Source organism: Giraffa tippelskirchi, chromosome 14 (assembly GCF_054371585.1).
Source record: "Giraffa tippelskirchi isolate mGirTip1 chromosome 14, T2T-mGirTip1v1.2.pri, whole genome shotgun sequence".
Taxonomy (NCBI): domain Eukaryota; kingdom Metazoa; phylum Chordata; class Mammalia; order Artiodactyla; family Giraffidae; genus Giraffa; species Giraffa tippelskirchi.
Window position 1 is genome coordinate 43,278,831 of NC_137288.1, and position 26,333 is coordinate 43,305,163.

Consider the following 26,333-nt stretch of genomic DNA (forward strand, 5'->3'; position numbering starts at 1 on the left):
AGAATTCTAGGTTGGTTGATTTATTATTTTCTTTTTCTGTCTTAGCACTTTAAAGATCTTGGTTTTTTGTATTCTGTTTCCATTATTTATGATACAGAATAGGTTTTTAGTCTGATTGCCATTCTGCTGAAGATAATGTGACTTATTTTCCCTGGCTACTTTTAAGGTTTTCACTTTGACTTTGGCTTTTAGGACTTTGATGTGTCTAGCTGTATTTGCTTCATATCCTACTGAGGTTTGTAGAGCTTCATATGTTTGCTAGAGACTCATGTCTTTTGTTAGCTTTGGAAAATTCTTGACCAGCATTCTTACTGCTTATGTGTCATTTTCTGCACTTTTGTAACTCCAGTTAGATGTGTGTTAGGCCTTTTTAGCATGACATACATGTCTTTAACACTTTTGAGTTGTATTTTCTCTCCATTTTTTCTATCTTGATGTGTGATTTTATTTTACATTTTTGTTGCTCCATTTTACTCTTATAAGAATTCTAGGCTTTGCTGAAATTCTCCATTTATCCTGTTTTCTTTTCGCCTGGAACATATCAGTCATTATTAAAATCTCTCATATAACTAAAATGTGAATGACCTACGTGTCTTTTTTCTGTTTTCTATTATTTCTGTTGGTCATCCATCTACTCTCTTATTTTTTTTATGGAGATAAAATTCACATAGTGTGAAGTTCACCATTTTAACCTTTTAAAGTGCAGTCACCCTCAGATATTGTGGGTTCCGTTCTAGACCACCACAACAGAGTGAATACTGCAATAAATCTAGTCACAGAAATGTTTCTGTTTCCCAGAGCATATAAAAGTTGTCTTACACTGTACTGTAGTCTGTGAATGTGCATTGGCACTATGTCTGAACATCAGTGTACACACCTGAATTAAAAAATACTTGATTGCTAAAAAATGCTCACCAGCATCAGAACCGTCAGTGAGTTGTAATCTTTTTGCAGTAGTAACATTAAAGAGCGCTGCTCACAGACCACCATGACAAATGTGATAGTCATGAAAAAGTTTGAAATACTGTGAAAATTACCAAAACATGACATAGAAACTTGAAATCAGCAAATGCTGTTGGAAAAATGGCACCAATATACTTGCTCCACACAGGTTGTGGAGCAAGTATATTGTGTGTTTATAAAACACACACACGCACAGTATCTTTGAAGCACAATAGAGTGAGGAATGCTTGTATACAACTCAGTGGTTTTCAGTGTATTCACAGGGTATACAGCCATTACCATTATCTAATTTCACGACACTTCCATCATCCCAAAGAGAAGATTCATGACCATTGACGTCAGCTCCAGTTCTCCCCTCTGCCCATCCCCCTCTCAAAGACTGATCAGTCTACTTTCTGACTGGCTTTGCATGTTCTGGACAGTTCATATAAAAGGAATCACACCATGTATGGACTTTTGAGTCTGACTTCTTCACTTAGCATAAGTATTTGCAAGATGTGCCTGTGTTGTAGTGCATATCAGTACTTCACTCCATTTTGTGGCTGAAAAACATTCCCTGTGTAGATAATTTATCACATTTTGTTTATTCATTCATCAGTTACAGAATTTTTAGTTTTTTCCCTACTGTTTGGCTATTTTATGAATAGTGCTGCTGTGAACATTCATGTATAAATATGGTGTGAATGTATGTCTTCAGTTCTGTTGGATCTATACCTGGAGTGGAATTGCTAGGTCCTTTGATAGCTCTGTGTTTACATCTCTGAGAAACTGCTCAAGTGTTCTGCACAACAGCTGCACCCTTTTATAGTCCCTTCAGCATGTATGAGAGTTATTTTCTCCACTTTCTTACCAACACTTGCTATTTTCTGTAGTTAAAAAAAAAAAATTATTGTAGCCATCCTGATGAGTTTGGCCATTTCTTCTTATTTTTTGTAGAATGCCTTTTAATTTTAATTGAGGGTTTTTGGACTTGGTAGGGCTGATCTATTTAAATTTTGATCTTAATCCAAGTAGAGGCTCTTTTGAAATCTTAACAGAGGGATTGACTTGTTTGAAGGCCCTTCTGATGTTCTGGGACCTCTACTCTAATCTTTGTCTCCCTTGAACAGGGCAGAGCTGAAATCTCTTCTCAGCTCTTTTTTGTCATAATTGCTATTTTCTGCTAGTTTTCTTGAATTTTCCCCTTCTTTCTGGTTCTTTCTCTCTGGGACTTTGTTCTTTAGTTTCCAGCTCTCTGGTAGCCAAAAATCTCTGTCTTCTCTCAATCTAGTAGGACTGCCACCTCCTATTTGGGGTCTGTTTTCCTGAAGTCAGGAAAAGCCAGCGTGGTTGTGGGGTTGTGTTGTTTCTATTTTTCCCTTCTTTTAAGAGTTGTAGCCCCTCTTGTTCCTCTCTGTGTACATCACTGTTCACTGCCTTCAAATGATTTTTACTTTTATCTAGATTTTATTTTTTTAGAGAAACAGTTTTAATTTTTCTTTGCCATTTTCAAAAAGTACAACTAACCAGGTAAAGAAGCACAAATATAAAGTAATGCGTCTTGGAAAACATAGGCACAATACTCCTGACATAAATCACAGCAAGATCTTTCTCAATCCACCTCCTGGTTTCAGAACTTGATGAAGCTCAGATTCTTGATGTCTCATGATAGAAAGAATTCTGTGAGAACCAAGTGATAGGTGAGAAATGGATTTAGAGAGAAAGACACTCCACAGGCAGAGTTTGGGCCATCTAGGAAGGAGAGAGTGGCCTCTCTGGATTTTATAGCTTTTATTAGCAAGAGGGTTAGTTTGGTACAAGCTCCTTTATTATGATGGGAACTGAGAACACTGATGTTTTATGAGTTGAATCACAAGAAGATGAGAAACTGATACTTTCTGAGAGTGAGAGCATAAATTCTTGAACAGAAAATGTGGACAAGATGATAGGAAGGAATTTGATTTTCAAACTAGAGGGTCAAGTCGGCCATATTGAAGGAAGATAAAGGGTGATTTAAAAGTGAAGTATGTGACACCAAGTTGATGTTTGGTAATTTTTTTGAAAATGGAGCAAAGTATTTAAAGAATACAAATTGGATAAAGAATTTAAGACTTGAAGAGGAAATCTTTAATAAGCAGTTATTGGATTGGATTTAGTAGTGGAAGAAAGTAAGATTATGAATTTAAGATTTTGAATCTGTTTAATTTTGTAAATGTTAGTGCCTATGAGGTGGTTGGAGATGTGAGTGTTTACACGTGATGTCTAAAGAACAGTGTATATCTGGTCAGTGTGCTAGGGAGGACTGTGTTTGCAAAATCTGGGTAGTACAGACAGTAAACATGTCAGAGGAAGAGTATGACTGAAGTTGTAGAAATGGACATTCTGTTTAGAACACAGACAAGTAGAGAAAGAAAGCAAAATAGATCTGTAAAGGTAAGATTTCCATATCCTCTTGCAGGCTTAAAAAACTGGGGTTTGGAAAGAAACTATATGCTTTCTCTACCCAAAAATCCCCAAGAAGGGAGCCAGGTTTACAGACCACCTTATCTTATATCTGTATTTTTCCTTTTGCCCTTTTGTGAACTCTCAAGGTTAGTCAGTGATTTTCTTCACACTTTCATTAGGAAATTTGCCAAAGGCATCCTTGTGAGGCAGCTGTCTGTGTACCCTTGGAGGCCGTCAGTAATGTTTCCAATCTATAGGAGTAGTCGGCACAAATGTTGGGCTGAGCTGCATCTTTGTGGTTTAAAACATTCCCCCTCCAAGACCACCCCCCCAACAGTATAAAATACATCACATTTTGAAGTTTCTGTATCTTAGTCTTTTGTTACTGTATCTTTTCAGGTGAAATAATACATCACTAAGAGTAAATATATCAACTATATCAATAATGAAAGGAGACTTGACTTTTAAAGTATAATTGAAATAGCAATAGTGGGCACCTTAGAAATCTTTATAGATAAACAAGAATTCTTTTTGTATCGAATGTTACAATTTTAAAATTTTCACTGTAAAGTAAAATATACCTGAATTGTGGTTCTTCTTTCGGTCTGAGGTGGTCAGAGGATACATCCATGCTGATGATCCTGTGAAGTTTTTGGAGCATATTAAACACGATGTGAATAAGCCCATGATTAAAATGTAGTAGAATAAGTTGAAACACATGTGTGTTTTTGTTCCTGTTCACTTGAATAATATACGCAACTGTTACACCATATGCATCTTGAATATATTAGTCTGACTGTTTGTCTTGTTTTACTAAACTGTCTTCTTTCAGCCACCCACACAGAATATGCCTATGGGTCCCGGAGGGATGAGTCCGAGCGGCCCTCCCCCACCTCCGCGCGCTCACAACATGCCTTCAGATGGAATGGTAGGTGGGGGTCCTCCGGCACCACACATGCAGAACCAGATGAACGGCCAGATGCCTGGTAAGTTTCTCTCCTCTAAGACATTAACACCAGAGTTGCTTAGCAACTGAAACGACATGGGGGCTCAAGGGATACTTAGATTGTTGATGACAAAACTGCTTTGAATGCCCCGGAGTCCAAGCTCTCTTAGAGTTTGTTAGCTACAGAGCTACGTGACCTGTATTCAGTGTTTATCAGGCTGCCCTTGGGCTTTGATGTAGCTGACACACAGCATTCCTCTGATGAACAGAACTGGCTAAATTTAGTCTGTCTGAAACTATGCAATACAGCTGGCTTTAGAAGCTTTTAGGGGGGAAAAAGGCATGGCATCGTGGCTTAAGAATTAAAATGTTTATAAAAATGTGTTATAGCACTTCTCTGAGTTTTGTATATACTTGAAATTTTATTGATCTCAGAAACAGTACTGCTGAAAAAATAACACGTGGGGAGATAAAAACGAAACACTCTCTAAAGCGCTAATGTATTTAGTATTTCCTCATTGGCCTATTGAAACTGAGCTTGGATTTTTATGAATATATATGTTTATAGCATAATGGAAATATGGAAATTGAGCAAAATTAAAAGCTGAAAAGTGTCAGCTTTCTTATATAATGCATCATCTGTTGTTTATCTATTTTAAGTTTAGAGCTACTTAAAATATCTTTCAGACCATCAGGTGCTGATTTACATACCTTTTGCTGGGTTGAATTTTTAATCGGAAAAGTATCCTTAAATTATCTTGTTTTTGTAACAACAGTCACACCCACACCCATAATTTTTGGTGGGCTGTTTTCTACATTTAATGTGAGAATATTTTTGCTTTCTAAAAACAAAGGTTATTTTCATTAACATAAAGAAAGCGTTGTACAAATAGCAGTAGTGAGAGTAAATTAAAATCACAGAGAAGTTTATTTTTAAAATTAGTAGTATTAGCCTCCTTGGGATAGTATCAACTGATTGTGTTGGTAGCATTGGTGTTCAGGGTCTTTGGACGTAGAAAGCACAGACCAAAAGAGGCCAGGTAACCTGGCTTATAGGAGATCAGTGTGCGATTGATTGGTCATGTAGGAGGGTGAGGTGTTTTGGTGGCAACTTTTTCTTGCCGGGGCTTCCATAGCCATGGCCCATGTGGCCCTCGCCCTACGTGGAGGCAGAATTAAAGACATAACAGCTTGTTGGTTGTAGTCAGAAGGAAGCTTCTTGCTTCCTTCTGGTTGTAGTCAGAGGGAACTGTAGTCGAAGGATGCTTCTTGCTCTGTCCACGCTTAGATCATCAGGACACGTTTTTAAAACTGTCACGGCAATGCCAATGCAGGTTAGCAAGTCAGGGGAGTTTTGTGATTTTTTTTTTTATGGTGGTGCCTTTAATTAGGAATTCGATTCAACTTCTCCAGGTAACTTTCAAGCCAAAGGCTGAGGAAGCAAGCGAACAGCAATGTAATTGTTGTTAACATGCCATTTGGTTTTTGTGTAAGGCCATCTGGAATAAGATATCTCTTTATGAGCCAGGGATTTTCAACCAGTTATGACCTAGGTTGTCCAGGATACTGGAGAACTTCTAAAACAACTCATAGTTAGAAAGTTTACAGTTAGATGTAGGAGAAATTGGAAGTCCAGTTAGTTATATTGTTTTTATTTAAAAAGTTTTATATGATACTTAGCCAACCTTTTTATGCACACAAATTTGTATCTAGGCTTTTACTTTCTGATTTTAGTTTTGTTTTTAATATTTTGTCTTGTAAGTGGTAGTGCTCTTTATATGCTGTTTGCTCTTGGTCACATATCTTCCTTTAAAATAAATTTAGCTGATTTAGAAAATATCTATATAATATATACCTATGGTACCAAAATCAAAAGGTGCAAAAAGACACACAGCCCCTATCTACCCAGACTCGTTCCAGATAGTCATTGGTGTCTAGTTACCCTTTAAAACATGTGCTTGTGTACATTCTTTTTTCTTCTTTTTTTTTTAAAACACAAATAGTAGCATATGTTAGATAGTATTATATTTCATATTTTTACCTCTTAAAGACTTCCCTTAGAGACCATGAGTATATAAAGATATATTTTGGTGACCAGTCAGTATATAAAGAGCTGCCTCATTGTTTTTGATGACTGTATTACATTCTTTTTATGGATGCCTCTACTTTATTTGGACAGTTTCCTTCTGATAGAAATATAGGTTATTTCTAGTCTTTTGGTATTAAAAATTACGCTTTTGTGAATATGCCTGTGAAATATAAATAAATAAGTAAACAAACTTACAGTTTTGTGTCTATATACATATACACTCAGAAACTTGTATATTTATAGGATAAAGTCCTAGAACTGAAATTGCTAGGTTAAAGGTATATGCATTTTTATAATATGATGGTTATTGCCGTATTGGTCTACATAAAAATAGTACTTATACATTTATAGTCTTCCAATGAAGTATGAAAGTGCTTTTTTCTTCATAATATAGTTGGAGCAAAACTTTTGATCTTTGCAAATCTAAAAGATGAAAAATGGATCTCATGGTTTTAATTTGCCTTTTTACTATATTAAATGAGACAAGGAATTTTCTCATATTTATGGCCCTTTTGTAGCTTTAGTATGAACTGATGTTTCATGTACTTTGCCTGTTTACTGCTGGTGGACTTTTACTTACTTAGTTTATATGTTAAGTAATTAGTTTTGTGTGTGATATTTCTTGTAAATAATTTTTCCCAGTTAATCTTTTTATTATTTAATTTTGCTTTGTTGGTCATGTGCAAATGTTTTATTTTTATGTACTCTAGTTTATAAATCTTTTATACTTCTGAGTTTTTTGCATACTTAAGAAAGTGCTTCCACTCTAAGTTTATTTTAGAAATTCTCCAGTTTGAAATACTCTTTTATGGTTTCCTTACTTTTTCTTTCTTCTTTTTTAGTGTTTAATTCTTTTATACATCTGGACTTAGTTTTGCTAGAAAAAACATGGTAGGGATCCAACCTGTGTTTTTCCAGATGTCTACTCAGTTGTCACAACATCACTTATTGAATTATCTTTCTTTTGCTCACAGATACTTAATATCAGAACCATTGTCATTTACCAGATTGTGCTTTGGGGTCAGTTTTTAGATTGTGCTCTAGGTTCATTGATCTGTTAATATGTTCATTTATGTGTTAGACTACACACTTTTAATTCAGCTTCATATGTTTTGGACTCTTATAAAGCAAGTCCTCCTTCATACTGTTTTGTTTCTTTTTTTTCTGGAATGTTTCTGGCTTTTCAAAAGCATCAGTTTCTTAATCTGTAAAATGAGAATAGTAGTCCACCTCACAGTATTTGCTATCATTCAAGTAAAGCATTTACTTTTTTGGCTATTGATTAAATACTCAAGTTATCAATTGGTATTACTATTGCATTAATGCAAAAAAATAGCTTATTAAGGTACTTTTGTATAGATCATCTGTTTAACTTTCATATTTTGGTTCTGATCACTTTTCTTCAAGGGCCCAACCATATGCCTATGCAGGGACCTGGACCCAGTCAACTTAATATGACAAACAGTTCCATGAACATGCCTTCAAGTAGCCATGGGTCCATGGGAGGTTACAACCATTCCGTGCCGTCTTCCCAGAGCATGCCGGTACAGAACCAGATGACCATGAGTCAAGGGCAGCCCATGGGAAACTACGGCCCCAGACCAAATATGAGTATGCAACCAAACCAAGGTAAGTTAGCTTTCTTTATACCCTTCTCGACTAGAATGCTCCATTAGCTTTTGAAAATCAAACCGTTTTTTCAAAATGTTAGCTGATTTTCAAAAACACAAGTTTGAGGTAAGTCATACTCAGAGAAGGAACAAGTTTGAAACCGGCTGAAAATAATTTTTTTCTTTTACGTTTAGGAATTAAATTGCTCAGTTTAGGTTTTTAAGCCTATTTATTTTTATATTGTTTGGACGGTTTCTTTGAGACAGTATTTTTGGATTTTGAAGCTAATTGGTGAATAACAGAACATTTAGTTAGACCTAGAGAACTGAGAAAATAGAATTTTATCTTATTAAGTACACTCCTTAAAAAGCATCTGCTCTGTGGTTCATTTTACTTGTGAAGAATATATTAATTTTCTTTGAATCTTATTTGATTTAACATTTTCTGATGCTGTGTTTCAGCATTAAAGGTAATTTTAAGATAATTTGTTGTTAGAATGTTCAGTGGAGGTGCTGCTCTATTCTTGTATTATTGGAGTGGTGTGAAGTCTATTAAAGTTTATTACCAATCTCAGAGAATGAAATTGTTATCATGTTTCTCTTTTAAGTATTCTTGTGAATAATAACTAAAAACCAGTAAGTGGCGCTCTGTTCTGCTAATTGCCTGTTAAAACATTTGGCCTGTTGCCAGCTTAAAGCTGTTTCAATTATGAAATGTGGTGAGGTTAAGAGTATCAGATAGAATTAAATGTATTTGTGATAAAATTCTCTAGATTTTGCTTAGGAAAAACAAATCACCAAAATACACCCAGATAAAGGAAGTTAATGTTAATCTGTTGATCATTATTTTTGATGAAATAATACATTGTGATTTAAAAATCTACAAATATTTTCTATAATTTTGGTAGAATACACCAGAAACAAAGGCAGATAAATGGAACAAATTGTCAATGAACATAGCTTCACGGAACTGGCACTTGTTCCGTTCTTTTCACCTGAAAGTTGTTGAGTGCCCATTATGGAATATTTCCTTTTTTAAGTTATATCAAATAAGGGTTCAAAACCGTAGCAAGATGCAGTCAGTGCTAGATCAGGAGGGGTTCAGATGTTTCCTATACAGTTTGATTACCAGGAAAGAGAGCAAAAAAACAGCAATAGTGATTCTTTACAGCAACGACCATAATGGTGGCACACTTCTTAGAAAATATCTGTGAGAAAATGGATGTTGCTGCAGCATGGTTTGATATGGCATCTGAAGATTTGAAGGGGCTTCCCAGGTGGCTCAGTGGTAAAGAATCCGCCTGCAGTGCAGGAGACGCGGCTTCGATCCCTGGGTCAGGAAGATCCCCTGGAGAAGGAAATGGCAACCCACTCCAGTACTCTTGCCTGGGAAATCCCACGGACAGAGGAGCCTGGCAGGTTACAGTCCATAGGTTCGCGAAAGAGTCAGACACAACTGAGCAACTGAGGATGCACTTAAGATTTGAAGAAGAAAAATAACATATGCAGCAATGTGTATGGAGAAAATAGTTTTACTGTTTTTAGAAAAAGGAGTTAAAGTTTTAAGTAGTTTCTGTTCAAAACATAGCCACCAGCTATTACTGTTTTTTAAATTAAAATTATTTTTCTTTTATTGAGTTACAGTTAACATACAGTATTAGTTTCAGGTGTATAGCATAATGATTTGATAGTTTCATGCATTATGAAATGATCATCATAAGTCCAGTTACCATCTGTTATTGAACTAAATTGTTGAATATTATTGACTATATTCCCTATGTGTACATTATACCACCATGACTTACTTATTTTATACCTGAAAGTTTGTACCTCTTAATCTCTTTCACCTATTTTGTGCATCACCTCCAACACCCCTACAGTGTTCTTCTGAAAAATGTCATATTTGTATCAATGTATAGTTTTTTTCTTCTTTTAGAAGTTATTTTACTTTTTCTTTGTTCTCATAATTTGTGAATTTATGAATAGAAAATAGACTGTATAAAACGTGACTTTGAGGATCTGATTTAGAAATAAAAGCTATGTTTCAAAAGAGCAAAGAGGATGTGAGGAAATTACCACTGTTTTAAAAAGTCTCTTCAGGACAAATATAAAGCTTTTCAGTTAAATTTCAACTTTTCAGAATCAAGAACCACCAAAGAAAATTACAATTACCATGGAAAAAAGGAGGGAAAGTTATATATGAGTTTTTAGCAATACTTGCTTTCTTAATCACAAATAAAAATCTTTTCAGTTAAATTCCTTATAAAAATATTTTGGAATTCATTATAAAAATATTTTAATTACATGGTACCTGTTGGATTTTTAAAAACTTGTTCAGCATGATATAAGTTTTATTTGAAGTTTTAATATTTATTTTATTATAAAACCTTTCCTTAGATAGTTTTATAAAAATGAGCTATATGTTTTACATTAAATTTTTTCTGTTTTGATAAATAGATGAAAGAAATTAGAGGAGACTACATTTTAAAATAAAGACAAGCTTAGAAGAATACCAATATTCTATAAAAGGAAATGTTTTCTACTTTCAAAATTTTTTGTTAATATTTGTTGAGATATTATTTGCTGTTCTTTGAGTTAATTCAGATTTCAAAACGTTGAGGCCTTTTAACTATCTGTTTATTTCTGTATACATATCTGTACATCAAGAGCTGTTAGAAAAAAATGTTTACACTACTTATCATTTTTTAATAATGAAATTTATTAAATATTTAACAATGAAATAGTGGGATTTCTTAGATTAAATCTCTGTCCAATGACAAACAAAGGGGAGAAAAGCCAGTCCAGATAATTGTGTTTTAAAAACAAACAGCAATTATTTAACCTTTGTCACGTTAATAATTATTAATTATTTAGGTGACATATTTGGGTACTTTATCTGATGATGTCATAGTAGTTTTCTAAATAGAACATTGCTGGTCAGACCTAGATGTGTTTTATTCTGGTAGTTTTGAAGTGGCTTTGTTTTTTACCCTCTCTCCTTTCCTTTCCTTTCCTTCTTTTTTTTCCTCCCTGCTTTGAAAATGAAATTCAGGAGAAAAAAAGTACTCATCTAAAAATTTTGTCGTGTATTTTGGAGTCTGATTGAAATTAATTCAAAGGATAGATATCTTATACATTTTCTGTTTATCATTTTGATTGTTTACAAAGGGAAGGGGAAGCAGCATGATAATTTATACTCATAGTTCCAATAAAAAAGGGGACATGGTGTACTAGGGTTACAGTAGAAGTATCATTTCTGGCAGTGAAATTATGGAATGTCTTTGGATGTCATTAATTCTCTAAAAGCTGTTTTCAGCTTTTAAATTTTTACTAAAAAATTGAAAAATAATAGTAAACCAAATTAATGCAAAGTCTAATATAGTGAAAACATGTAGACCTACCACACCAAACATGTCATTTCAAAAAGCTGAACAAAAAATTGGCCCCATTAAATTTACTGATTACTATATTCATGGTCATTAAAAAATTATAAGTTAAATGAACTTATATGACAGTGGCATTGCAGTTGGTGCCTACTTTTAGTTGTAGTTTTATGTGTATCTATGAATTGAGAAAGCAAATATTTTTTAATTTAGCTTTTAATGTATATTCTTTTATGAGGACAGCTATTTTTAGATGAGTGGTTTAGCAAGTTTTTAATGTTAATTTCTTTCTTAAATTGCTGCACAATGTTGTAAATAGTTAATTCAGCTTACTTCCTGTGTTATTTTAACTATTACCCAGATTAAGTTCAGTGATGGTCACTTTGAACTTTAGGAGTAAGGCTCATGTTCACAGTTGATCACCTTCTTACGTGTTGGATCTACTCACTTACGTAGAGAGCGTAAGCTCCACCGCAATTCAGACAGCTCCAAAGATGCCTCTTTTGTTCTGGTGTCTAGAACAAAACCTGGGGGTAGGCATGCAGATCTGTCTTTTCAGTGAATGGGAACTGAAACCAAATGTTATATGATAACCCAGAAAGATATAGAGTTAGTGCCTTAAAGATGTTTCTTTAAAAGTCTAATTAATTTGAGTAGAGTAGTAGGCTTTCTGGACCAACAGTTAACATTTGATAGAACCAGCATATTTTTCATTCCCAGGCATTAGTGATTATAGCTTTCCAGATTTTAACACCATTTTACTTACTTATTATATATTCAAACATAAAGATTTTCACAAATTGTTATGTTTATGTTAAAGCATATATTTCACAAGTTGCAGGTATGGTATATAATTCTTCAGACTTGGATCCAAGTCTTGGCCCCATAGATTACTGTGTATGGGACCTCTGTCTAATTTTCTTAATTTCTTTAAGTAAGATTAAGTGAGATGATGCATTTAAAAATCCTAATTCCATAATTATTTGTGTAATTTACATAAAATGAGAACAAGGGTTTTTTGTAATAATGAAAAATTGAGATCTGTTTATTGGCTATTGTCTTCTTTAGCCATAAGACCTAATTTATTTCTGGCTTTAGTCTTGTTTGAACAGTATTAAGAAAGTCTTGATTCATTTAGCTAATAAGTTGCAAGTGATAATGATCTGATCTAGAAGCTTGACATTAGAGTAGAGGGAAATTTTTCTTTCAGTACCTTTATCATATAAATATGAAGGGCAAAAAAATATTATCATAACCAGGGTTGTTATATTTACTCTTATTATACAGTGGTTTATTATCAGTTATATATTCAGTTTTTTTAGAAACTGCCAAAGTGATTACCAAAGTAGCTCTTCCGTTTTACCATCCCAGCAGCACAGTGCACGTGGGATCCACTTTCTTCGGATCCTTGCCAGCATTTGGTATTGTCAATTTTTTTTTTTAATCTTAGCTGTTCTAAAAATGAGTAGTAAACCACATCTCATTGTGGCCTTAATTTGCATCTCCCCAATGGCTAGTGATGCTGAACATCTTTTCACGTGCTTATTTGCCATCTGTATATCCTCTTCAGTGAAATGTCTCTTCATGTGTTTTGCCCATTTTCTAGATGAGTTATTTTCTAACTGTTGAGTTTTGAGAAGTCTTCGTATATTCATTTAGGATTAATTTAAAAGTTTTCTCCCAGTTTTTTAATGTAAAATTTCAAACATATAGAAAACTGTATTCTACTCATCCATTAATGGCATCTTCTTTTTAAATGCATTTCCGGGTGTTTTACAGATATTATTATACTTTTGCCCATTAACACTTTAGTCTGCATAGCATTAGAGCACAACGTTTAAAAATTTTTCCTTTTTCTTTTAATAGTTTTTTTTTTTTAATAAGGTAACATTTACATACAATGAAATACAAAAATCTTAAGTGTCTCATTCACTGGGTTTTGATGTATTTGTAACACATGTACTCCTTGGCCTTCATTTTATAACTAACATCCTAGGTGCCTTTATGGGATGCCGTTTTATTCCAGTTTAAATATTTTGTGTTAACCATAACCTGGCTTCTTTTATGGTAAAAAGGGATGATTGATTTACTTTTTCTGTTAGAAGTCTTAATCTCAAAGTGTGATCCTAAGATCCCTGGCATCAGAATCATCAGGGGTACCTGTTAAAACAAGATTTGTCTGCTCCACCCCATGCCCGCTAAATGAGAATATCTAGGGGTAAATTTTAGAAATTACATTTTACAAATCTTCCAAGTCAGGCCTGTTTATACAGTCCATTCCATCTGAAATTTTTCTGGGCAGGATAATCTCTCCTGTACCTGATGCTTCATAACTTTCAGCCTTCATGCTAAGTTGACACGAAGCTGTATGTTCTCATATAGCCCGTCTCCATGGCTTTCTGTTTGGGTAAGATGGGGCCTTTACTTGCACAGCAGATTGTCACTTGTGTCCCATAAATCTAGAACTTTTGGAATTCCTTTCAGTCTACAGTAGATGCAGTCTATAGGGGCTTTGTTTTTGAATTAATATTGTTGTATAGTATAGTTGAAACTATTCAGAGGAGTTGACTGAGAAATTGCGTAGCTTTTTGCTTTGCCGAATTTATGAAGCCACAACACATCCCTTTTCTAATTTTCAATCACCAGAAAGCTAAATATATAATCTAATCCTGAGAGTAGTTTGTAGAGATGCCTATGATGTAGAATTATGCCCTTGAGAATCCAGGACTTCTTAGCACTTTTGACATGTTAAGTTACACAAATCTCTGCTGTGGAGGTCTGCCCTGTGCGCTGAGATATTTAGCAGTATTTCTGTCTTGTACCCACTAGATGGCAGTAGCGACCCCCAGCCCCTGTGGAGACAACCAAAATGTCTCCAAACTTGACTGAATGTCCCCTGGGGACAAAATCACCCACAGTTGAAAATCACAGCCTTACAAAATGGTTACTGTAAGGAACTGCATGTAAGGGTGGTCTGTGTTACTGAAGAAACTTAATAACAAGAACAAAAGTTATTGATACTGTTATGTTTCAGTACTTTTAAATACTTTCATGGGATTTCTCTAAAAATTGTTCTTTTTACTAGATAAAATCTGTCATGGTTCTGTTTCTTCATTGGTTGCTAGGAAATTCAGCTCAGTTTATACTAGTTAACAGTGACTTTACTAAACTTCTGAGATTTTCTTACTTAGCTCTTATTCTTTTATTCTTGATGTTTTTCCCTGAATGTCTTATGAACCACTTAAAACTCTTGATGAAGGCAGGTGTAGATTTTAGGTAAGTAAAGAATCCTATTCACTTTAAATGGCATTTTAATAGGTAGTGGATTAGCTAATTGAATTTACTGAAATACAGGGATTTTCTTCTTGCAAATAAACCATTAGTAATACTTTCAAATGAGAGCTATAAATGGTTTAGTTTGAGATTGAATGGTTAAGGAACAAGTAGTAAAATGTGAGCAATATGTGATGAAAGATGAACAAGAAAATGTGCTTAGAGTGGATATTATCTACACAGTTTTGTAGTCATTCTTACTATAACACAGAGATAATAGATGAAGAGAAGAAACTTACTGTATTCTAGGATTTTATTATGATAGTGATAATGTTGTGTAGGGCTGTTTTTCTCAGAGATATTATGTTGGAGAAGTCTGACTTGACTTTGGAGAAGAGATACACATAATGGCTAAGAGCATGGCTTTAGATTTCTCACCATTTCCTAACCATACAACTTCAGGTAAAAGTCTTAATGCTTGTATGCCTTAAGTTTTCCTACTTGTAAAGTGAAGTTGACAATACTACCTGTTTCATAGGGTTTGAAGAGGATAAATAATAGACATAAAGCTCTTAGCTTAATGCCTGGGCCATAATAAGTGCTCATTAACTGTTAGCTGTCATTTTTAATCTTCATTTAAAATTATTCATAGATTAACGATACTTTAGAGTTTTATTATTTTGCATCTCAAGATATGATTAAACTATAAGACATTGTTTCTGTAGGATATTTGATAGTAGGATCTTTGTATATATCATCCTTTGTAGTACTTCTTAGTGTCAGAAAGGTTTATGTGAAAGATAAAAAATAGCCTTTAAGCATATAGTAATGTGCGATGTCATACTTTGTAGAAAATGGTTATAATAGACTCATTTTGTAATCTTTACTCTGTAGCACAAATTTTTAGAACTTATTTTGGGTAGTCTTTTGAGGTTTAGCGCTCTTATTTCCATTAGTATCTCAACAGATAATGCACATTTATTTGCCAATATAACATATTTCATTATCATAAGAAAAATAATATGCTTCCTAAACAATCAGAATTTAAGTCGTAATTTTTTTTTAATAGATAAGGCTTCAAGGAAAAAGATGAAAAGTACCATGGTTTAGCAGTGCTTTCCTGCTCTGTTTTCTGCAGTTTTAGGCTTGATCTTGAGTGATGTCGTGGATCCTTAGAGAGAGAGAAGTGACAGAAAATAAAAGAAGGGTGGTAATTGAGCTCTTTGGGATTGAAACTGCTGACGGTCCCAAAAGATAAAGCACAAGTGGCATGGTCTTTTCTATCTAGGGCTTAAACTAGAATTACTTTTCTCCTTTATAGCAAACCTTAGAACTTTGTTATTATTGTGTCTTCTTGGATTTTTCCCCAACTGTTATGTTTTTGCTTTCTTTCTCTTTTAATTTTGGTTCTACTGCATATTATATGCTTTAATTTTATAGTGATCGTCTGTTAAAACGAGATCTTTAATCAATGTTGAAGAAGAAAGACAAGGCAAAGCCTTCATTTACTGGAAATGAAGTCTATAAATGGTCAATTATGCTGCCTATTCTATTATGAATGCTAGTGTTCAATATACAAAATGTTTTAATAATTGTAACCTTAATTAAAGTAGTGTTTTGAAACTTTTTCTTTGCATAATTGCTTCTGGACTACTAACTTTGCTATAGCTGGAGTAGAGGCAGTGAAGAATAGCAGAATAAATGTGCTTTGAAATCTAACTGGAGTTTTGCCTGATTCCCAGTTGACATCTATTGGCTTATATAATCTTGATCTTTGGATTTCTTGTCTGAACACTTGAAAATTAGGATCCTTACCTCTGGTGGTAGTTAGTGATTTACATGAAGTAAACATGAAAGCACGTCTGGTAGTAAGTGCGTTCTGTGTCGGGTTCTCTTTCCCCTTCCATTGTCTACGGAACTATCTTATCCCTACAGTTGAGTTTACTTCCTTGTTGAAAACAAGGTCTCAGAGTAACCTTTGAAAGACTTATATTTATGACAAAATTAGAAGGAAAATTAGAAATTTGAAAAGAAGTGGAATAGAAGAAGGCAAATAGAAAAAAGAGTTTTTAGCTCTGATAGAGTACTTGTTTAGATAGCCAGTTCTTCATATTGGAAAAGAGTGAATTCTCTTTGCTCACATTGTTCCTGCTGTTGTAAGATAGAAATACATTTAAAAAGGTGGGTGTGTTGCGTTTTTAATTTTGTATGTAAATTGTGAGGTTTTGGCTTATCTGGACAGTTTTGCCTATAAAACTTTTCTAATTCTTTCCCCAAGTCAGTGAAGGCGGGGTGGGGCATGTAGCTATTTAAGTAGGAAATTAGGAGACAACTCATACATGCTTCTCAGGCAGGAATGGTTATAATGTTTGAATGATGAGCTCCATATACCATAACTTAGCCCAGTGAACCTCTGAGGAGCTACCGACTTTGTTGGATGGCAACACAAAACTTCATGGCCATTGTTGATTATATCATGTGATACATTTTTACTGTTGCCAGTGTGATACTGTAGCAGTGGTTGTTCCACTATCTGGATATTGCTCACTCAGGGAACTATGCAGTTCTGATTTCTAAGTCTATGGCTTATTGTAATTCTCTGCCTAGGTGTTTTTTGATTGTGTGTGTTAGAGGTTATTAAGCATGTTATAGCCCTTTGATTTTAGGAAGACCATTTTAGTTTATAAATCTTAAAGTTGAAAAAACTTCCTGGTGGCTCAACTGGTAAAGAACCATCCTGCCATGCAGGAGATGAAAGAGATAAAGAGTTTGATCCCTGTGTCAGGTAGATCCCCTGGAGAAGGAAATGGCAACCTGCTCCAGTATTTTTGCCCGGAAAATCCCATAGACAGAGGAGCCTGGTGGACTACAGACCATGGAGTCACAAGGAGTCAGACGTGACTGAACACACATATTCACAAAGTTGAAAAATAGAAGACCCTTAGGTTTTTGTTTTAAAATTGTGTATGAAATTCCACTGATACAAATAGTACATTTATAAATGTGTTTGTAGATTCCCTGTCTACTGTTACATAATGATCGGGCATTGAAAAAGGAAAAAGACATACCCAGGAATTAGATTTCTTTCCCTCCATTTGAATACTCATTTGCTGTGTGATTTTTGTGGTTTTCTTTGTTTTGAGATCTTTTCTTACGTAGCATAAGATTCTGTCTTTTCTGGAAAGGTTGTCTGGATAAATATTATATAGTACATAATGAAACATATATGCATTTGGGAAGTTCATATATTGTAAGTTTAGGAATATGACAATAAAAGAAGTTTGTATTTCTTTTAAGATGTTAAAGTTATGTGCCAGCAATTATGTGTGTAATGTTTTGTCCGTTTTCAGGTCCAGTGATGCACCAGCAGCCTCCTTCTCAACAGTACAACATGCCCCAGGGAGGCGGACAGCATTACCAAGGCCAGCAGCCACCCATGGGAATGATGAGTCAAGTTAACCAAGGCAATCATATGCTGGGTCAGAGGCAGATCCCTCCCTATAGACCACCTCAACAGGGTACGGCTCCACGGGGAGAAATTCTCACAGTGCTCGAAAGGCTTTCCATTTTAATGAACTTTTCATATAGGCAAAGTTAGAGCTTTTTGTTTTTTCATTTTGAAAATCATATTTTATTATTTTTCTTAAAAGGTAATGGGTGTAGTAGGTACAGAGGGTCACGAAAAGTGGATATGAACTCCCTGGTTTATGGTTTTATTTATTCTTTTCTGGGAAAAGGTTATGTCATCAAATTATTATCATAAGCTCACTAATTTACAGCATAAAATACCACTTTATTTTTGAGAAATTACTAAATGTATGATCAGAAGCAAACCCTAATTTGTTTCAAACTGCTCTAGTATCATAAAGGAAATTAATTTTCTGCCAGTTTGAATCTCTTTTTAGGAAGGTAATTTTGTGTTTTTTGAGTTGGTACTGTTTGATATTGCATGTATGGTCTTAACATCAATTTCTGTGAAATGTGGTGTGTGTTGTTGCTGTGTGTTTATGTATGTGTGTGTATAAGAAAAGTCAAAAGTGTCTGAGATGCCAAAGCATGGGAGGGGAATCTACGGCTGAGAAATAATCTCTCATAACATCAGATTAGACAGAATGCCTTTGATGACACAGAGAACAAACTATTTACATCTTGACTGGTTGTGGTTTTTCAGGGCCACCACAGCAGTACTCAGGCCAGGAAGACTATTATGGGGACCAATACAGTCATGGTGGACAAGGTCCTCCAGAAGGCATGAACCAGCAATATTACCCTGATGGTAATCTCTCCAAATGTTAACTTCCCCATTTTCTATCCCTGCCCAGTATTAATGTAGCTAGCTACTCAAAACGTTGTAATGAGAATGAAAAAACTAACAATGTGTTTCTTCCAAACTTAGAAACACTTCAGTAATCTAAAGCATCAATTGTGGTGTTAGTTTATAATCTATTTTAAAATATATTTTGCTTGGTTATTCCATATTTGTGTTGTCAGGCAACATGTTCTATCATTGGAATCCTATCATATGTAAAAGAAGATCCTTTTATATTTGGAATTGTTCATTTGGACCAAAGCAAGTGTTACTGATTTGCTTTTTTAAAAAACAGCTTTACTGAGGTAATTCATACACCATAAAGTTCAACTGTTGATTTACTTTTATACCTTGTATAAATACAAAGAGAATATAGTTCTTGAGTATTCTACCAAATTTTATCCTGTTAATATTACATACGTCTCAAAGAACTATGGTTTATATATGTTATCATTTGCATTTGAGAAAAATTTTGGAAGCTAAATTATATCCATAATATAGCTGTTTATATAGAGTTAGTAGAATATAAAGGCATTTGAAAATTAGATTTTAACTCTAGTTATTTAGTTTAATGTTAATTTTATTTTCTAACGGGAAGGTGGCTTGTGAAAAAATGGTCAGTAAAAGATGTACTGTGTTTAGTAGTAAGCCAAACATACAAGTAGACTTCTGTCATACAGCTCTTTGTTTTCCTGTATGCTTGAAAATTTTGTGATACAATATTGAAGAAAAAATAATACATACATATAAAATTGATCAGATAGAGGTGGCTGTTCACATTATGAAATGATCTGTCTTGTTTGGAAGGATTTGCCAAAATCTTCATTTATATTAAGCTCCCTTGATGTAATTAGGTTAAACTACTTAACAGAGAAACTTGGAGAAACTAAGAACTTGAAGCAATGTTGAGACCATTTGACTAAGAAGCTAATGTAAGCTAGCAGGAGGATATGACTTGGTGTATTTAAAAAGTTGCTTTGTCTGCCACTTTCTGTCAGTGTGTGAATCATAAGTGGTATAAGGACATTGTTTTTTTCCTGCAGAGATTCTGCTTATATAGGCAGAACAAACACTCCCTATAGAATTTTGCACACAATATATGTGTTTCTTAGTGGCAGTGATACATATGGATAATTTTGGTTAGAAAACATTTTTAAAAAAAATCTTTTAGTTGCCTTCAGTTATTTAGAATGTTGGAGTTTTTTTGTTTTCCTTTCACATGTAGACATTGTTTTAACTTTTTTTTCCTTGGAAAACTTTAGTTACATTTATATACTATAGATATTTTAAAGAAATGAAATCTAGGTTGTTAAATACATTAGGTATAGTCTGCTAAAAATAAACGATAGTTTTGTTTAATTATTAAAATACATTTTAAGTAATTGAGGTGAATTTTACACCGTTATTCTGTTACTGAGTATTTCATGAAACATGAAATTTATATTATAAATATGAACTTTCTATTCAAAATAGATATGTTGTTTCTGTAAACAGCAGAACTTTAAGGTTGCTATAAATAATTCTTTTATTGTACAATGGAATTTAAAAATTTAAGCCGTATATCATTTTTACATAAATGTGTATTAATATATTTGTCTGATATTTACATAGAATATTTCATTTATAGCAACAGTTAATTTTCTTAAACAGCATTGGATGTTTTCTTACTACATTTAGATACTTACACCAGTAAATATATGGATTAAGGACCCGCAAACTTTTTTCTGTAAAGGGCCAGGGAGTAAATATTTTAGTCTTTGCAAGTCCTGTGGTCTTGGTCTCAACTACTAAACTCTTGTGATAGCATAAAAACAGCTATAGAAAATATGAATGAGTATGACTGTTCCAGTGAAACTTAATTTGCAAAAACAAGCCACTAGCTGTATTTAGACTGCAGGCCATAGGTTGCCAATCTGTAATGTAGATATTTAGGAGGTGGTTTGGAAACATTGGAATACTAGAGCTATGAGTATTATATTTATTCATAACTATATTCCTCCTTCCTTAATTAGGTATTCTTCTAAAATTTAGTTCAGATTTTAGCTAACTGAAAGGTTTTTTCCTGCAATTTCTTTGGGCAACTAAGTTAAAAGTACTAAGCCTAGTCATCTTGCAGGTGTAACTTACTGTGCCTTAAAATTAAAGGTGTGCTCTGGCACTTAACACAGTATTAATTTTATGAAGGTGTATGTTTATGATACTCCAGAAATATTTTTCTAAAGGCTCCTAGAATGGCAACATTAAGCAATATATTTTTGCATCTTAAAATACTTAGAGATACAAATACTTCAAGGAAGTTAATACAGAACGTGAAATATTTAAGTTTCTTTTAGGGGGGAAAAAAACTTATGGAGCTCTTTTATATTTTGCGTTGTTTTAGCATATGCTGTGGAATTGGCGACCAGCAGAACAGGTGTTTGACAAAATATGATAATTGCTTCCTTTGCTCATTCTAATTTAATTCAGGTTATTTACATGTGAAAGGCCTAAATGCTTTCCTTTTCTTTTTTTTTAAAAAAAAATGGAAGATAAAGTTTTTTTTCCCCTCCTTGATGAGGATTATCAGAGTTAAGACTAAGTGTAATGTTTCTAAAACTGTTTTTTGCTTTAAAAAGAAAATTGCACGTTATCTCAATATGAAAGCAATCACATTTGGTATATATTTGGCTAATGCAATTGAAATTATTTTTTATGTATTTCCATTTCTTTTTCTTTTTTTTTCAGTTTTATCTGAAAGTATAAATATATTTAGGGTTTTCACTCAGTGGCCATTAACGTTTCTTCCTGTCTCTTGTCGAATTGATGTAGGTCATAATGATTACGGTTATCAGCAACCGTCGTATCCTGAACAAGGCTACGATAGGCCTTATGAGGATTCCTCACAACATTACTACGAAGGAGGTATCTATATACCTTCACACACATACACATATATATCCCCTTCTACAGGAACAAAAATTCTTGCATAAGACAACTTCTACCCATGCAAAGCTCTCGTAGAATACTAGTTGCTGGCTGTCTTGAAAGTTCCAGGGAGCCTAGAACAATGAGAATAATTTTCTTACAAATATTTAAAATGTATAACCATGACTTGCCATTTCTAACAACCATTAAAAGACTAAAACATTTTAAAATAATTTTTTTCCTCAGTGGAAATTTTCTATTTGAACATAAATCCATCAATCCAATTTTTTTTCTTGTTGTGTGTTCACATATGTATAATTTTACATATAAGTTTAGTGCCTCTAGGAAACAGCTTGCTGATCTTGTGTAGCTAGTGTGTGCTCTTGTAGCTGTCTTTAATTTTTGTCTTTTTTATTTTATTTAGCATAGTCATGATCTTATGACTGTGATGTTCCAGTAAATGTAATGCTCGTATGGCAGAGACGCTGAAAATGCTGCAGTTCAACCTTGCAAAATTGGCTTTAACTGCAGTTTGTTTGGCCGAAATCCTTCTGTTTGGTTTGAGTTTTTTCTTTGTTTTGTTAACTTTTAAAAATCAATATAGCATTTCATTTTGTTCTTGTGTTGTTGGCTATGCATCTTAGAGGAAAAAAGTTAATTAAGCAAACTCCTCAGTATTTTCTTTTTGTCCTCTTCCCCAATTATCATGTAGGAAATTCACAGTATGGCCAACAGCAAGATGCCTACCAAGGACCACCTCCGCAACAGGGCTACCCACCCCAGCAGCAGTACCCAGGGCAGCAAGGCTACCCAGGACAGCAGCAGGGCTACGGTAATCATTTCTGGCAGTTTTAACTTTGTCCCCCCCCAAAAATGTGGAAGTGGATATTTAAATATTCATTTGCAAATTCACAGCTTTAGCTCAGTCTACTCATGGAGTGTCTCTTTGAAATGTTCTTAAAACTAGTAGTCTGTTTAAGAAAAAGCATAAACTGGAGATGGCTCATTGACCACAGGTAAGGTATAGAAAGTCATTTGAAATGAATTCATTAATTAATCAATTCCTAAACCTGTTTGACATTCATTACCAGCCAGTAGCTTTGCGTGTGCTTAGAAAACTGATGAGTTGGGTGATTACTTAACAGTATATACACGATCTGCTTGGCAAATTTGTTTCCAAAACTAATGACCGTTAACCGTGAAAAGTAACATTGGTGTTTTAGTGTACAAATGAGGTCCATTTGGAATGCCTAGAGAAAATGTTTTTGTCATGCCTTATTAAAATAGCTGTGTACACTTCCATAGGGGTAAGTTTATTGCAGGTATGTATCTTACAGAGTTTGGAGGAAGTATAGCCATCTTTTCCTATTATGTTCTCACTGTAGTATTTACTAGTTGTCTATCTATTAGATAGGGAGTGGGGAATGATACAGACCTGATATCTCAGTCTTAAATATCAGTCTTAATTATCTATGACTACTTGAGATATAGGAAAATATGGTTCCTATGATAGGAGATATAGCTGCTTAATTAGATATCATCTTTTGCTAACAGGGTCTCTTTTTTTACATCAGTATGTCTAAATGACTGTGGCTCAGATCATGAGCTAGCTCCCTATTGCAAAATTCAGGCTTAAATTGAAGAAAGTAGGGAAAACCACCAGGCCATTCAGGTATGACCTCAATCAAATCCCTTATGATTATACAGTGGAGGTGACAAATAGATTCAAGGGATTAGATCTGGTAGACAGAGTATCTGAGGAGCTATGGACGGAGGTTTGTAATGTAGTACAAGAGGCAGTGACCAAAACCATCCCCAAGAAAAAGAAATGCAAGAAGGCAAAGTAGTTGTCTGAAGAGGCTTTACAAATAGCTGAGGAAGGAAGAGAAGTGAAAGGCAAGGCAGAAAGGGAAACATATACTCAACTGAATGCAGAGTTCCAGAGAATAGCAAAGAGAGATTAGAAGCCCTTCTTAAATGAACAATGCAGAGAAATAAAGGAAAATAATTGAGTGGGAAAGACTAGAGTTCTCTTCAAGAAAGTTGGAGATAACAGGGGACATTTATGCAGGGATGCACACAATAAAGGACAGAAATGGTAAGGGCCTAACAGAAGCAGAAGAGACTAAGAAGAGGTAGCAAGAATACACAGAAGAATTATACACAAAAGGTCTTAATTACCTGGATAACTACAATGGTGTGGTCACTCACCTAGAGCCATCCTGGAGTGTGAAGTCAAGTGAGCCTTATAAAGCATTACTGTGAACAAAGCTAGTGGAGGTGATGAAATTCCAGCTGAGCTATTTAAAATCTTAAAAGATGATGCTGTTAAAATGCTGCACTCAATATGTCAGCAACTTTGGCAAACTCAGCAGTAGCCACAGGACTAGAAAAGGTCAATTTTCATTCCATTGCCAAAGAATGTCCAAACTATTGTCTAATTGTGCTCATTTCACATTCTAGCAAGGATATGTGCAAACTCCTTCAAGCTAGGTTTCAGCAGTATGTGAACTGAGAACTTCCATATGCACAAGATGGTTTTCAAAGAGGCGGAGGAACCAGAGATCAAATTGTCAACATTTGTTCGATCATGGAGAAAGCAAGAGAATTACAGAAAATCATCTACTTCTGCTTCATTGACTATGCTGAAGCCTTTTATGGATCTCAACAAACTGTGGAAAATTCTTAAAAAGAGATAAGAATGCCAGATCACCTTAGCTGTCTCCTGAGAAACCTGTATGTGGGTCAAGAAGCAACAGTTAGAACCGGACATAGAATGACCTGTTTAGAATTGGGAAAGGAGTATGTCAAGGCTGTATATTATCACTCTGCTTATTTAACTTATATGCAAAATGCAGGACTAGATGAATCACAAGCTGGAATCAAGATTGCCAGGAGAAATATCAACAACCTCAGATACGCTGATGATATCACTCTAATGGCAGAAAGTGAAGAAGAACTAAAAAGCTTCTTGATGAGGGTGAAAGAGGAGAAGGAAAAGTTGACTTGAAACTCAACATTAAAAAAAACTAAGATCATGGCATCTGGTCCCATCACTTCATGGCAAATAGAAGGGGAAAAGTAGAAGCAGTGACAGGTTTTATTTTTTTGGGCTCCAAAATCACTGTGAACGGTGACTGCAACCATGAAATTAAAATACACTTGCTCCTTAGGAGGAAAGCTATGACAAACCTAGATAGTGGATTAAAAAGCAGAGATATCACTTTGCCAACAAAGGTCCGTATGGCTGAAAATATTGTTTTTTCAGTAGTCATATACAGATGTGAGAGTTGGACCATAAAGAAGGCTGAGCACCGAAAAATCAATGCTTTTGAACTGTGGTGCTGGAGACGACTCTTAAGAGTCCCTTAGACTGCAAGATCAAACTAGTCAATCCTAAAAAATCAACCCTGAATATTCATTGGAAAGACTGATGCTGAAGCACCAATACTTTGGCCGCCTGATGCCAAGAGCTGACTCATTAGACAAGACTCTGGTGCTGGGAAAGATTGAAGGCAAAAGGACAGGGGGCAACAGAAGGTTAGATTGTTAGATACCATCACTGACTCAATGGACACGAATTTGAGCAAACTCTGGGAGATAGTAGAGGACAGAGGAGTCTGGCATGCTGCAGTCCATGGGGTCACAAAGAGTCAGACCTAACTTAGTGACTGAACAACAACAACGTCTTATTATTTTTATTCATTGATTTAAACTCTGCTGTTATTATGGGCACCTCTTTCCACCTGTGATAGAAAATCTGAGAACCAGAATCAGGCTAAAATTCTCTTGCACCTTCACAGATAAGCACTGAAATTTCAGTCAAGTATTGAAAGTTAGGCATTTTCCCTGCATTGATCAGTTTTGGTTCCCTAATTCCAAATATGATTTTAGAAATATTCCGTGTATTTCTTGTCTTTTTGAAGGGATATTCTTACTACTCTCAAATGGCATTTCCATTTCGTGACCATTGGACATTTGTACATTGAATAAATAGAGTATTCTGGTTTTATTGTGTTTGTATGAAAACAAATGTTAAATGGATCAGTCAGGTAAGTTTATTGAGTTAAGAGAAATATTTTCAGTGAAAAGAGAGAGTAAAAGAAATTTATCAATTTGGGTTTAAGTGGTTAAATGCTTTTCTGTCTGACATTGGATACCCTCATGGAAATGTTCCCACTTTGCTTATCTGTAGATTTTAGTTGTCAAACTTCATTCTAATAGAAAATTTTGTTTTAATAATTGGGTGCATAATAGTTAAATAGTCAAAAGAGTAGACTGATGGAATTTATTTAAGCTTGAATATTTATTCTCTTTGACATTCCTCTATAATCAGTGTTTTCTATGACAGGTTTTGAATGGCTGTAATTGAAAACATTTAAGCAGGAAAGCATTTCCGCTTATGCTTTATAAAGCATTCTTGACAATAGAC

General features: G+C 34.4%; 1 protein-coding gene across 8 annotated transcripts in view; it reads left to right on the forward strand.

The window, feature by feature from the left end:
* SS18 (SS18 subunit of BAF chromatin remodeling complex) overlaps positions 1-26,333 on the forward strand; it is a 70,589-nt gene that overhangs the window by 31,554 nt on the left and 12,702 nt on the right. For 6 of the 8 annotated variants that reach the window (XM_081562738.1, XM_081562741.1, XM_081562740.1 and 3 more), the window contains exons 4-9: positions 4,220-4,373; positions 7,830-8,051; positions 18,039-18,206; positions 18,860-18,964; positions 21,806-21,898; positions 22,614-22,733. In XM_081562738.1, coding sequence (XP_081418864.1) covers positions 4,220-4,373; positions 7,830-8,051; positions 18,039-18,206; positions 18,860-18,964; positions 21,806-21,898; positions 22,614-22,733 — 862 coding nt within the window. The remainder of the gene's footprint in view (positions 1-4,219; positions 4,374-7,829; positions 8,052-18,038; positions 18,207-18,859; positions 18,965-21,805; positions 21,899-22,613; positions 22,734-26,333) is intronic. The other 2 variants (XM_081562742.1, XM_081562736.1) reach the window with 1 other exon arrangement.